Source organism: Ischnura elegans, chromosome 5 (assembly GCF_921293095.1).
Source record: "Ischnura elegans chromosome 5, ioIscEleg1.1, whole genome shotgun sequence".
NCBI lineage: Eukaryota > Metazoa > Arthropoda > Insecta > Odonata > Coenagrionidae > Ischnura > Ischnura elegans.
In genome coordinates, this window is record NC_060250.1 from 119,885,371 (window position 1) to 119,900,818 (window position 15,448).

The window sequence follows — 15,448 nt, forward strand, 5'->3', positions numbered from 1 at the left end:
ATTTATTGTCTAAAACCAAAATCATTGACCTGTGGTATCTCGATAGTGTTCCTTGGAAAAAATCACCTGTGTGTAATTCATGTTTGGCTTAGTCGATGGCTGGATGAATCCAAGGTTTCGTTTCTTGGAGGGGTTGAGTGTTTTTGATGGCTACATGCAGTCTTAGAAGCTGGAGATACTGAGCATGTCTTTGTTTGTGCTTTTATTCATGCCATAAGCACCTATTACCCTGAGTTATGGACTCCTAAAATCTCTTGTAGTTTGTCTTTTTCTATTATGCCTAATTATAGTGTCTTTAGGTGGTGTAAGTCATTTCTCATCTTCCATACGTGTCACCTGCGCTTGGTATTTTGCTGAGATATGACTATATATGTATATTTTTAAATGAAGTACCTAATTGTTAACATTATCATTCATCTATAATTTTTTGAGAAATCAGCACAGTTGTTGAAAAATAGGCACGCAGTCTTTGCTAATGCTTATCATATGTGAAATGAGGTAGCTTCTCAAATTGACGTGTTTGTTTGAATGTAAGATTGATGTATTCATTACAAGAATTTTTCTTTCACATTGCCTTTGTTTATATTCTGGCAATTTTTCAGTTACACCATTTTTCATTACTTCTATAGCATCAGCCTTGCTACTTTACATTGAAAAATGGTTTTCAAAATACTTCTAGAGTAATTAAACGGAATCACTGGTTGCTCTTGTATTAAGCTGTTTTGTTGGTCCATGATTGTCAATATACAATAGTATTTTCAGTGATTATTAAGCGCAATTGACTGTCAACCTATCAAAAGAAGGGTTCTATCAGGTCGTAATACGTTTAGTCTTTGCCGTGGTTTTATCTTTATTTTCGCCGTTTCCATTGTTGTCATGCCTAGAAAAATTTTATTTATGTTACGAAGGTTTCGGGAATTAATATCAACTATCCGAAAATTACCAACATTCTTTGCATACCAAATAAACGAAGAAATCTGCCCACATCTCCTTATGGGTAAATGGCCTGCTAGGACTAACAATGGCGGACGTCGTGCTTCCCATAGTGGAAGCCTATGCGACGACTCGACATGATGAGAGAGTAGTGTTGAGAGAGCAATCTAGAGGACTCTGTAAACTACTAAAGTTCTCCTTTTCCGAGCCAACTACCAACGACGAGCGAGCGACAGTGTATGACGCGAAATTCAAAGTATTCGAGGTATTCGAGACGGCACCTTTGGCATAACTATTCGAGATCTCGAATATCGAATACTTTCTGGTATTCGAGGTATTCGAGTATTCGCGGATACTATTCGCACATCTCTAATTTAAACGCTTTCCTCTTTGAGCGTATCAAGAGGTTGCCTACCCGGCAGGATATCCAACCACTGAAGTTGTATAATGTGGCATAACAAACGTTAATAGGAAATGACTCAAAGGACGTGTCGGACACAACTGAAAGTAGTGCAACAGGGTTTGGGAGCATGAGATGCTCCTATATACTAGTAATTTTGGTTGCAATCGGTGCAGCCGTATGGAAACACATTATGGACAAACAAGCAGACATCCTCATTCATGTGTAATAATAGATTTTTGTGACTTTTATCATTTGAATTTTTTATTTTCTTATCTCTCGATTTACTTTCATCAGTTGTGTAATGTGGGTGAATATCTCATAATTTCATAAATGTGTTTTTTCCCAATTCTGGTATTATATTTTAGACAACTCTTTTCTTATATTATTTTTATTTTACCCATTTGTCTTAAACGAGTCAACATCAAGTAATAAAAAAAGGATTTCATTAATGTAAACAATGCAAAACAATAAAACACCAAAAATACTAAATAATTTTTCACATCATCAGTTTTCGTATGAATGGGTTGATACTTGGTTAGTGAATTAGTATGGCCTGTGAGGGCAGTTAGTGGTGCAGTCAAGGGCAGATCCAGGATTTTTTTCTGGGGGGGAGGGGAGGGGCACCAGGTCTGACAGGTAAATGGTCTTCTCATATTTAGGAATTAAAAACTACATGCTATAATTACTCTACGAAATATACTCTTAATTTTTATATAAAAGTTATTAATATGTAAATATTTATAACTTTTATATTAAAATATACATTTTAAAAATATTTGTATTAAAAGTATCATCTATTTTTTAAGAGTCTGGGGGGCACGTGCCCCCCCTAAATCTGCCTATGGGTACAGTCCTAATTACAACCTTCCCTGGAAATATGGAGATGTTTCAAATTTGTTTGGCACTTTATTCTTTAAAAAAAAATGTCTACTATTAGGGTATTGCTTTCAATGGCGGTTATTGAAATAACATTTCAATTTTTAAGAAGGATTTATTGAGCTCTAGTAGAATAGTTGTAACATAGAGACAAAGGCAAAACGACAAGAGCAGATTTATTGTATCTTTTTATTTAAATATTCAGCTTAGAATCACAAAACAGTGGACAAAATTTGTCAGCTTTAACAAATAATGCTGGCATATTAATAATTACTAAATAAATGATCAATTCATCTAAACATAGAGTCATGGTTTTCTAAGGGGTCTAGATGTATAATACGCATTGAGAGAAACTTCAGTAGGTACTGTTCCATGAATTTCAAAAGGTGAGGTGTGCCCAGATATTGTATATCGCCAAGAAATTTTTGTCAATTTAAATTTGATCCAAGAGATTAATTGAAATTTATGGTCATTTACAGTAGTCTTCATGATCTAAATATTTTCCTATTTAGTTATGGATGCCCCATGAAGTATTAATTGGATATGATCATTATTACTTCATCCAGAACTACACTTCCTGCCTCTGAAATAGGTCATGGGTTGATACTTACTAGCCAGACATTTCAGAAATATGACATTGCCTTATGAAACAAAATAAAATAGCCAAAAAGTAAATATTTTAATAGTGACATTTTCATACGTATTACAGAGATGATTTTGATCTGAGACCTTTTCTGATGCAATGCCATTTGTAAACATGAGGTCTTAAAGATGTATACTTGATGTCAGATATAGGAGCTTTGAACTCATTAGAAGTCACTTGCCAGTACCAAAATGGCTGAATTTTGGATAAAATATATGAAAAATTCGTTAGTTTCATCGGCAAATATCAGTTTCTGAAAATTTCGGGCACGGTTTGACATACCTAGTCCAGATGGGCTACGATGGGCAAGAGATGAACAAAATTGAGGGGTCAGTCTAATGAAGTGACATTGAAAGCATCCCTGAAGAGAGGCATTTGACTCTAAGTGGACTCTCATGCACCTCACGAATTTTTTTTTTGAGAGAACGACGAAAAAAAGTTTTTTTTTTTTTAAATATCACCCCACCATCTCAGTTGAACGAACCTCACCCTTTTTGCCCACCCTCCTTATTCTCTCTCTCTCTCATCTCCGGCCGTACCACGCTTAACCCCCGTGTGTTGTTTTATTTTTTTATTTTACCATGTTTTCTTCCTCTGCCAATCACCCCTATATCCTCCTTTCACATCGCCCGCCGGAGGAGCGGCTCTCTCCACAGAGGACGCGCGTTTACTTTCCGAAGCAGGAGACGGCGTTGAAAGCGCACTGCTTCCAATAACTCCTCTTCCTCTGCAGATCGGTGACGTCCAGCTGTTCGTGCAGCCTTTTGGCGATCTGCTTGGCCAGCAAGTAGTCGATCAGCGCCATCTCAATGCTGCCGTCATCGTCTACCATTTGCTGAAAAGAGACGGAAATTGTCCATTAAGCCTCGGATTGGTGACGAAAAAATGGATTATAGACTAACTTTACATTAATCTGTTGGAACGCTAAACATTTGCATACGAAAGACTATTAATTAAGAATTTTTAACGCAATTTTTCATAGTCTAAAAATGTTGACTGTGAATGGGGAAGTCACATAAATGTAATTCGTGATTTGCTCCGCATATTGATTGCCAAACAGTTTTAAAATCATAAGGTGTATTTCTGAGGTTACATTAAAAGCTATAACATATATCGACGGCTAAGTTCTAACAACACGTATCTCCGTATTTGGCCGGTCTGAGTTAATACTGCTAATACTGTCAATAAAAAATAAAATTCAGGCAATAAACAATTCTTTGTTTGCAAATGTATACTTCTTTTTCAGTTTTATGTATTCTTAGTTTTTAATTTCAATTACAAGTATATAGAATTTAAAAAAAAATAAATGGCTGTTTTGCTCACCTGAAAAGTCGCTGTTTTTGAGATACGTGTTGTTGGAACATAGCGATCTATATGCTTCGTACATTTAGGGCACGTAGGATACCATTATAGCGATGGGGTGGTGAGCAGTAGGGACGGACCTGCACTGTCGTGAACTTCATAATTTGTCATGGTAACCTTAGCGGTGGGAGCATATTTGACGTAAATATATACAGCGAGTTTTGATTTTACAGTGCTTTTGAGGCTGACATGAGTTTTGACAATTTTATCTCTTTGTCTGTTATGTTTATTGGAGGTGGGCTCAAAATCATAGTTTAAAGCTTTTAAGCATTAGAAGATGAAGCTGTTAATTTATTTTAGGGAACGCTGCACGTGCCCTTACATTAAAATACGTTTTCATTACTTTCTTCTCAATGAAGGGATCAAATATTTCCGTATCATACAAAATTAATACTGGTATCGAATCGTACACGTTTTCCTTCAATTTAATCTCTCAATTAAACCAATCAGACCGTCTCTAACTGAATTGGTCGTTAGTTTTTAGGGTGGAAATGCCGCGATAGCAATTTTGATGGTGATATCGATTGTTTTGAAAAAAAACATCTGACGGCGCCCTTTGAAGTTATGCGATCGCAATAACTCCCATTAACGTCGGTAGGTATTAAACGATTCAGTGCCTTCAAAAGGCGATTTTTCTTGGTCACAAAATGTTGGCTGTCATTGGGGAAGTCACATAAATATTATACGTGATTGGATCCGTATATTGCTTGCTAAACAGTTTTAATATCATAAGGTCTATTTCTGTGTTCGCATTAAAAGCGATATCATATACATTTCGTACAGGGGCACTTACGTTACCATAGTAGCGTCAGGGGAGTGATGTGTGTTTTTCAAAAGCTGTCGACTGGTCGGAGTAATTGTATTCAAAAATAAAATATATAATTTTCAAGAATTAATATTGGAAGTTAATGCGAATTGTGCCTTTAGCTGTATTTTTCCGCACTATTTTAAAGTGTGTAGGCCTCACCGACTGATTTTTTAATAGGATAGAATAATAAAACTTTGTGTAGTTAGCTGCCCCAATTGTCCTATGTACAAAATAATAGTGCATTTACAAGAATCATCGATGAAAAATGATTAGCATTACAGAGGTAAGATAAGTAGGTTTACCTATTTGTAAATGCATTACCTAATATTTCGGTAACGTTCTTACTCGATATTTCATAATGAAACGTCATGAGTTTTTAACTGATTTCCTTCCACACATACTTTTCGGTGATCCTTATTTAAGTAGTATAGTGTAAAAGTTATTTTTTAAAGCAATGATAGGTACATGTCATCTTTATAGGCTGTTTTTATTATTTCTTGTTATTTTTTTACCCATTAAATTACCCATGCATTCTCAAATTACCGCGATGCCAAAATGGATCCTTTCCTTTTGCATTATATTCACATCTCTATTTCTTATCGATTGCGAGGAAGCTAAATTTAAAACTGAACTATTGTCAGGACACATTGTCGAGAAGCGCATGATCGGCATCTTTACGATGGCCCCTTTTTCAGTGCAAGGCTGCGAAAACTGATTCATAGTTCCTCTAAATTGGTGGTAACCCAGTTGGCTGAATTTCTAACAACAGGAGTTCACTTGTGTGCTGGTCATGTGGATTTACAATAACGAGGCAGTTTGGCGTCCGTAAATTTTCACTAAGAGTTTTCGATTAGGACCCTCTTTGCGATCTCAAAATATTTTTGTGTCGATTCGCACGTATCTTTTTTTGTGATGATTTTGAAGACTAAGTCAATACCCATTAACAATACGCTCAGGACGACTCGTAAATTCTCTATCTTTCGTAGTTTTCCTCGTTACAAATCGAGGCTTCTACGCGCTCAAAGCATTATGACGGATGCTTCCTGTCACCCCTTATCGTGTGGCGTCCGCGAAAGATTTACGAAATACTACTCGCAATCTCCCGCGTGAAGGAGGCCCAAAAGCTGCGGAAAATTCCGGATTAGACCATTTATTAACGGCCTTTTGCTCCGGCTCTTGCCATCGCGGCGACACTGCGGATAAAATACTTTTGACGCAGGGATGGCCTGATAAAAAAATATGGAATCTCGCTTCAGGAAAAAAATTGTAATCCTTTCCCATGTATAAAATATGCGCACACACTTCACATTATTGTATGTATAAATTTTCGTATTTAATGTATGTGCGTGTGTGACGTTCGGCCTATGATGTATGCGAGGGTCTCTCCCCCGCTGAGAGCTCTCGCTTCGGGTGTGACATTCGCAGCCTTTTTTCCACCCCCTCGACATTGACAAACTCCTCCAGTAGGTGGTCCCCTGTTCCCTCCTCTGACCCCTTCCCTTGTTCCTCTCCGAACCCTGAAAACGGACGGACACGAGAGAACACTTAAAAAGTCCCCGCGCGTGGAGAGGGCCTAAAGGAGTGCGAATAGGGCTGCAGGGGAAAGGAAAGGAAGAAAGAGAAAGATGTGCGCTTTTTTCCAATCCGAAAGAATGTTATAGGAGAGAGGGAAGAACTGATGGTGAAGAAGAATAGGGGAGAGAAAGTGTGGTAGCCCTCTCGCTGACATGTTTCTCAGGACAAGTCTCTTTGAGCAGTGGCGCAGCGAGGGGGGGTTTTGGGGGATAAACACCCCCCCAGACCTGAGAGAAATTTTTAATTTCAATCCATTTCACTTAATTAGATTAATATTACTCATAGAGTAGTGCAAGGCTTAATAAAATATCCCTCAGAAAGCAGTGAAACTCACCATTTTGAGCCATTTACCTGCAAAATTTTCTAGGGGAGGACCCCCGACCTTCCCGCTTACCCAGGCGGGTATTCCACACCCTCAGACCCTCCAATGTTAGTTGCGTCTAAACCTCCCCTTGTCTTAATTCCTAGCTGCGCCCCTGTCTTTGAGAGTTTCTATTACAACGCTCCATGAATTTAGCGAGTACTGCATCGAGTGCATAGTTTGAGAGTTAACGAAAACTCTGTCCGATTATACTAAACATAGCTCTATGAAATGATTAAGTCGTTAAACCAAGACGTCACTCTCTGTAAAAAGCAACTGATTGAAAAGGACTTTTAAAATGAGCTAAGCACCCATTAAATGCAACTTTTTTAGTATCTTTTTCCCTATTATTTTCGCAATTATGAGGACTTTAGGGTTATGCTTCTTCTTTGGTAGAGCGGCCAGGAAAATACTCAGGGAAAGAATATGAATACTTTCCTCTATCACGCGTTCAATGCTTCCAAAACAATGCTTAGACATTGACAAAATCGTGAAATAGTACGAAAAAATTAATGATTATGGATAAAAAGCAATCATGTTATATTTTAATATAACTTTTAATAAAACCTCAAGTTTTTTCCTAAATCGAACTTCATTAAAATGAGTCCTCGATCAAAAACTCATTTTAACTGCAGAGGGGGCTGGGGTTGGCCGTTAACATTAAAAACCTTCCGACTTTCTTGCTGGGTTTGAAGTCCCACTTAATTAAATTTTATTTCTCATGCTTGAGTGGTAAACGCATCTACAGTCATTATTAAAGAATTCAAAAGTGTTACTTTAATGCGTGCTTCCATTAAAATCTTTCAGTTTGGCTTTCTTACTTTAGTGTGAGGAACTCGGTTTAAGAACACGGGTAGAGTAAATGTAGGGATATCTCTTGGTGAAAAGAAGGTTTGTGGAGTAGATGTAATGGAAAAAAGTTATTTCAAAAGGTGTTTTAAACTGTATTTACTATTCGAAAAAATATTATGCGTGAACTCTTTTGTTGAGGAAATTGTATCGAATCAAACGCCAAACCTAGTGAAGATTTTCACGAATTCCCTGATGATAGGACAAAATGCGGAGACCGGAATATTAAGAATATGGAAATTTTTTCTTATGAAGGAAGTTTTATCTTGTGATATTTTCCTCGCCATGCAATACGTTCATGGGAAAAGGCCGTGATGCTCATGCCTGCGGACTAAGCATTCAGAGAATTATGAGAAAAAGGGAAAAATAAATCAAGTACCTATGATTGTTGCTCGGAGAATGGGGTACTTGAGAAGTTTGTGTAGAAGAAAGTGCAAAAAGTAGTTAATGAGGTATTTATTTGAGAAACTTAATGTGGTATATTTTTGTATCAGCAAAATCATGCATTAAATGCTGCAGAGAAGACTGTAACGCATGCAACGACATGTTACATGAAATGTCCTTGTAATTAGACCGTTATTTCGTCTGAGTGTAGTACACATGTACACTTATCAAGAATATTGAAAGGGTTTTTTGTTCAATGGAAATGGCGTGAGAGTTATTCTTTGATATTTTACTCAACACGCATTGCTTCATTGAGGAATAGCCGGAGTACTAAATGCCTGAATGCCGGTTTATAGAGCAACTTAGCATTAAATTATCCTTACAGAGCACTTAGCGTGGGATGCCAGTACCTACGCCAATGTCAATAGCGGCGTTGATGGAACAAATTAGCCTGGACGGTGGTTCAGTTTGCGCGAAAATTGGCGTCGTCGATTTTGAGTTAACGGGAAAATCAGCGTGGAACTTTGGGACGCACAATGTCTTATTGATGTTTTCCGTGCGCTATTCAATCGTGTTTTGTTATTTATAGCCGTGGATCACGAATATTACGAAAGATGATCCTCAAGTCGGCCTCTAAAAGTGTTGTCACCCACCGCGCATTAAAATGGGTTTGCAAAAGTCGCCACTCGTGTCGCTGACGGACGAATTGATCCGAGTTTCACGGGGAAATAAGGTGTAATTAGGGGTATTAACCGAAATGTCTACAGATATATAAGAATCAACCTTCAATGGAATGGAATTGAGCCTTCTCTATGCAGTCCCTTTGTTGTGAATAGTGGAAGTACAAACCTCTGGACGGTTAAAAAAAGGGTCTCAAATGGCCATAAAATTTATTACCGCTCGTCAAACCAAAATCAGAAAGTACTGTGGTAGTTTACGGGAAGTAACATTCCCGTAAACCTCCACGGGAATGTGATTGTGGTAATAACCTGTCATCCTTATTGGGGTACCATAAGCTCCACGGAGGATCCAAGGTTACAACCCAAGGTTACCTCAGCGAGGTCCTTGCAGCAGGGGTGACGATGGAAACTAAACGAAAGTCAAAACCAGTAAAATTTTAATTGTTTCGTCCCCGGGAGCGGAATTTAGAATAGGAACGGAATGGATTTAGGGCCGTATTCTTAGTGGACCTTACATATCCGTCCCTACATAATAGAAGGCCCCTACATGCGTTTCTCAGTCGACCCTACATAAGTGGTTGGTGGTAATTCCGTCGTCATGTTCTCTGAGATGACGTAGATGATGGCGCAGTGCTAATTTTACATTCTGGTGGTGTAATGGAACTAACTATGAAACTAAGAAAAGACGACCGAAAATTTATGACCGAGCATATTGTTTTTGGCGGGTGTAGGACTGGTTCAGCTACCCTACATCAAGTAGGGCCCATTTAGTTCCAAAAACGGCCATATGTAGGGCTTGATGCGGCGTATGTAGGGCGAGATCGGTTTATGTAAGGGCTGATGACGTATCCAGGGTCGGTTGGTCTACAGGGTAGACTAAGAATACGGCCCTTAAACTCGGGGAGCTATAGTCAGGGTGGAAACGAAATCGGAGTCAAAAAAATTTCGTGTCGAAACTAAACTAAAACTCTGAAACGAAACGAAATGCAGATAATGTTTCGCGCCGGAAAGACCACGTGCTTCACCTTCGAACAGTTTAGTTTCGACCCTAACATCGAGTGCGAAGTATGGTTGAATGAAGTAGAAGTTCGGCCTACCGCCATTAGATGCATGGGGCACTCATGCTTTTACCATTTACAGGAGAATGGTGAACGCAAACTGGCCATTCGATTTTTAAGCTCGATGTTTCAACCTCTCCACGCGTATGTCAAACGTAATGGGTCGAAACTATTCTCTCTTATCCCCCTCCACTGAACTTTTGGGATCGAAAGTTAACCATGAGCAGCGGAGTTTCGATTAATTTCGTATCGTTCCCGGGAGTAAAGTTTCGTCAGGGGTCGAAACAAAACTCCTTGGTGATTTAATTTCGCGCGGGAACTAAACTAAACCAAACCCAGGCATCGTATTTTCGTTTCTCCCCGGGTCGAAACGAAATATTTTCGTTTCGTTTCACTTGCCATCCCTGCCTTGCAAAGGTTTCCGTTCGGTTGGTGCGAATGCGCCTGTCTGTAGGTTTTTTTTTCTGATTTTGGTTTTACGAGTGGTGCCAAATTTTACGGCCGTTGGAGACCCTTTCTTTCACTGTTAATCTATAGAGGGCGTTGAGCTCATTTCCCTTTAAATACCTCGTAATGAAAAATAACGAGGCTATAAAGTGGACCTAAGAAGTTAACTCCGGAAAAGAAATCGATGCAGCTAAGAAATAGCAAAAACTCAATTTGAATAGCTGTTGGAGTACTTTAAGAAAATAATAGATGGCGTCCAATCAAGGCTTATTTTTTTCTTTTCCTAAGCTGCGAAGCTAACTTTATCGTTAACCCTAATTTATAATTATTGCTATTTTTTCTGCAGATACGGACATCAATGTTTTTAGGAATTAATCATCATTGTTTAGGACGGAAATTGTGTCTAAAAATTCAAATGTTATACATTGGTTTTCAAACAATTCATGTCGGTGAATATGATTGATATTGATTTAAGGAATTTTAAAACCGTTATTTCGATTAAAATCGATGTAATGATCGTTGTCTTCAGAAGTATGAGTGCATCATCACTGGGGGTTTCCACTAGTGATATGAAACTATTGATTGTTATGAAATGAATGTTTTATTGGAGTCAAAATCACGTCAGTTACATGACAACTGCGCTGGGGTGGACTATTAGCTGGAGAAAGTGTTCCATAACGAATTTAAGGATTAAGAAACTCACTATCTCTCTACTAAACATTAATATTTAATGTCAATGAATAAATTCTATGATAGTACAACATTTTTAGCAGCAAAGATGGGCAATACTTGTTTTGAATCGTTGTTTATAGCACCGTATTGATCAAAACTGACTTTTTCATTATCTTGATAGCCATGCCAAGTCAAATGCTTCAAGCTTATTCCTGATACATGGGCGTACCCAGCGAGGTGCAAGAGGGGGCAACTGTCCCCCCCAGAGGCAAAAATCGCTAATGTCTTTAAGAAAAATAATATTTTTTCAAGCAAATAATTTTAAAAACTAATAAAGAGCTGTTACAGTTTCCTTAAAGTGTTGCTTTCATTCACCTTTTCCTTACATAAATCCTATCTACAACTTGAACAACCATGGCTTGCCCCCCCCCCCTAGTTTTGATCCTGGGTACGCCCTTGTCTGGATAGATGATTGAAGAGTGATAGCTGGCTTTCAGTTCACGCTTATTTTTTCTCTGAAATTTACAAATCTGTGACGCTGTTTTTTACGTCAATCCTAATTTATATCTATTCCTAATTGCTTTTCTCCAGAGTGGCATTGAGTGAGGTGGTCTTTACATAAGAGGTAAAACAAATGAAGTAGCATCGCTATGCGAGAAGGGAGGATTCGCGGAGATGTTATAAAAGAGAGAGAGAGAAAGAGCGGAAAGGAGGAGGAGTGTGAGGAGAGGATAGAGGGCGCGAGCTTTTTAATTAACAGCGTCTCGGGCGAGTGCGGAGGGCCTCTCATGTTGCGCCCGGTAGTTGGCGGAGCGTCCGAGGCGTGGGGACACCCAAGACGGGGAAAAATGCCTTTTTCTTTCGGTAGTGGGTGGCGCTGGGGGTGGGAGAGAAGGCCAATCGCTTAGGGGATGGAGCGAGGAAGAAAGGGAGGAAAAGGAGAAGCCAATTTCGCTTTGTGCCCGGTAAAAGCGGTGTCTTCGGTCAGGCATCGGTCGTAGTACAGAAAGGAGGCTCAGTTGAAGGAATTAACAGTTTTTCCCGAGTACATTACCACATTTTGCCGGTAATTTCAAATGCAAATTTACTTTTCGTACTAAATTGAAATTCGAATTTAGCGTGTAGTGATTAACAATATGAAAATAATATTTATATAGATACACCACGATTTATGGCAATGAATATAATTGAAAAATGTTTGCCACCATTTTCATGCTTACACATCGGTGTAAGAATGAAACAGATCGCTAGGAAAGCATAGTACACTATCGGTGTTCTATGCTTTTCTATCGATCTGTTAATAGCAATAACTGATTCTGAGGAAATCATGTGTGAGGATTAATTCATGAACGTGTTATTGAAATAAAATAGAATCTCTTTTATGATAATAAATCCATGCAGTCTTCTAATAACCCTCTTACTTCAACAAGAGTAATGCTATTGGAAAATTGCATTAATTATGTTGAAGATGGCCGAAATAATTACTTCTCGAGACGTATACTTTAGAATAGGGGTCGCTTTCCAAACAGGGGATGGGGCAAGGGAGAAAGGGAGTAAAAGGAGAAGCCATCTTCGCTTTGTACTTTGCAAAAGTGGTGTCCCCGGTTAGGCAACGGCCGTAGTAGCAAGGAAGAGAAATTACCGTTTTTCCCGAGTACATTATCATATTTTTCGCTGTTATATGAGATGCATAGTTATGCATTTTTGTACAAAGTTAAAATTATATTTCAGTATTTAATGATTGGGTACATAGATGAGTATTGAATACAGCAGTATGAAGCAGTGTATACGGAATATATAGATGAGCAGTGGTACTGTCAGCATCTCCTAATGTCAAGAGTGGAGGCATTCAAAATGTGATGCTACTGAAGGATGATGAAAATTAAATGGATCTTCCGAGTTTGTAATTTGGGAGAGCTGAGAAGAGTGAGATAAAAGAGGAGTCTTCTAAAAACCTTAAGCAGAAGACGGAAAAACTTAGTTAGCCATATTGTGAGGCATGATGGACAGATGAAAACAATCGTAGAAAGACAAGTGGAAGGGAAGAAGGGCAAGGGACGGCCCTGAATGAGTTACATAGGAAAAGTCATAAAGGATGTAAAAGAGAAGACATACTGTGAAAGACCAGCGGATAGGAGAGAAGAATGGAGAGCTACGTCAAACCAATCTTAGGATTTCTGACTAATGGTGACGATGTAATGATTAAAAATATGAAATTAATATTTATTTTCGTTTGCCCTATTAATCGTTGGGATTGATTGTATGAAAAAAAAATATATGGGTGATGAATTATATTTTCAGTGATATTTCAGAATACACGTATGGACAAACAGTGATACTGGCAGCATCTCCTATAGTTTGCAGTGCTCACAGAGTAATTTTAGCGTGCGCAGCTATGCGAATGGTGGGTGGTATTTATCCAGCGTGGTCAACCGCACATAATACGAATGGCATCATTTCAGGATGCTTGGAAATTTCCTAATGCATTAGGATTACAACCTATGTCAATTCTAATAGTCATCACTAATGGTCAAAAATACGAATATGGTTTGAAATAACTCTCCACTTATGTCTCTCATGAATTATTATTTTCATACTCAAGTAGTTCTACTCTTTACATCTCTCATTCATATTTATCCGAGGATTTCCTCGCCATCTACTTTTCCATCGATCACGTCATGACGTCACATTATTTGTGCCTGATTCGGTTGTTCCATCTTATTTCCTCGCTTCTCTTACTTGCCGTTCCTTTGAGCACTCTCTCATGACTATTAATTAACCCATCCATTTCCCAGTACTTTGATTTATCAAAAAAAATTCGATATCAATTATTCCATTCCATTTCTCTCTTTATCATTAGAAGTTTTTTCCATTTTACTGATATAGCGTTTCAATTACTTGAAGCCTGAATCACACGATCATTTTTTCCGTCCCTCAGAATGATAGCTCCAGCGATACGTTTTCCGGGACCAAAACAGTGATCGCTTGATCCATCATTTTCTGATTCACACGGTCATTCCCACTGTCCCTTTTTCCATCGCTTATTCCGTCACTTTCCGTATTCAAAAGTGGCATTCAATTAAATGCTAAGAGTGGCGTTACAATCGCTATTAGCTGTCTTTCGTTCTGATTGGCTGAAAGACTGTACCAGCAGGATGATTTCAGCGACGGAAAAAGGGACGTGCCGACTGACATCGAAAGGGATGGGACTTCCATCCCTGAAGCCATCGCGGAAAATGACTTCGCGAAAAGTTCCTTTTTCTGTGATCATTGGAGCGATCTCTGAAGCCATCGCTCGGAAAGAACGGGAAAAATGGTAGTGTGATTCATGCTTAACTCTCGTTAGCTTTAGATGCCCAACGATTTGTCCATCTTACGTTCCACTGTTGTTGTAAACTCTCCTCCTATGTGCAACTCGAGTGTAGGTAGCCATGGTAATTTTTTTGAGATATATTTTGCCATTCATGGTCACCGATTTTATTGAATTTCACAAAAGTTATACTTTATAATACGGTACTTAATATGAGATTTTTTGCGTGAAAAAATTATCGAATGATTCAGTTTTAACCCCTTTCGCTGTAATGACGAATCTAGCTCGTCATGAACTTCCGATGCCAAACCGCTCAATGACGAGTGTATCTCGTCATCGGATTTTCATAATTTTAGCACTATTTTGAGGAAAAATATATTTATTTTGAAAGCTTAAGAACGTTAAAACATTCATAGCATACATGAATAATTCATATTTAATGAAACATGATGCATTGAAAGGATGAAAATGATTTTATTCGAGTAGCGATAGCTGTGTTCTCCATGTTTGATAATCACATTTTATATCACGATTCTACGTTGATTACAAATTACAAAATTATCATTTCATGACCTACCATCTGAAAAAGAACCACAAAAAACTAAATAGAGAATAGGTGCATGATATTCGGGAAAGTGGAAGTGGTTAATTTGTTCTTCAACCCGACAGTTGATTTATTTTTCCCGTCAAATCGAGGGATTTCGCTGTTTTTCCCGATTTTTCTTTTTTCCCGTTAGCATCTGATTCCCGGTTTCATTCCCGAATTTCCCGATTGGGTGGACTCCCTGAGGGGGTGGAGGTGGGTCGGTAATGAGCGTCGGGAGAGACGCCCTTCGGACGGAAAGGGAAATAACAGATGTCGAAGCGTGTCGAGGGGAAGGCGGCTCCTTAATTTTTTTCCCTCGCCGTGACCACCCGCCAATTATTCTTGCTCCTTTTCCTTGGCCATTTAGAGGCCTTCGTGTGGGAAGGGAGTAAGGGGGGGAGGGTGCTAGGGTGAAGTGATGACTTACCATCCCTTTCCCCTCACCCCACACCCCTTCCGAGTCAGCACCTAATGAGCTTTTTCTTCGAAAGACGCAAGGAG

The 15,448-nt window shown here is 38.7% G+C and overlaps 1 protein-coding gene across 1 annotated transcript in view; it reads right to left on the reverse strand.

Moving 5' to 3' along the window:
• Positions 1 to 2,382: 2,382 nt before the first annotated feature.
• Positions 2,383 to 15,448, reverse strand: part of LOC124159478 (prohormone-1-like) — a 107,170-nt gene continuing 94,104 nt past the window's right edge. Inside the window, exon 3 of the mRNA XM_046535309.1 lies at positions 2,383 to 3,690. Within this exon, the coding sequence (XP_046391265.1) occupies positions 3,523 to 3,690 (168 nt within the window). The 3' untranslated portion in view covers positions 2,383 to 3,522. The remainder of the gene's footprint in view (positions 3,691 to 15,448) is intronic.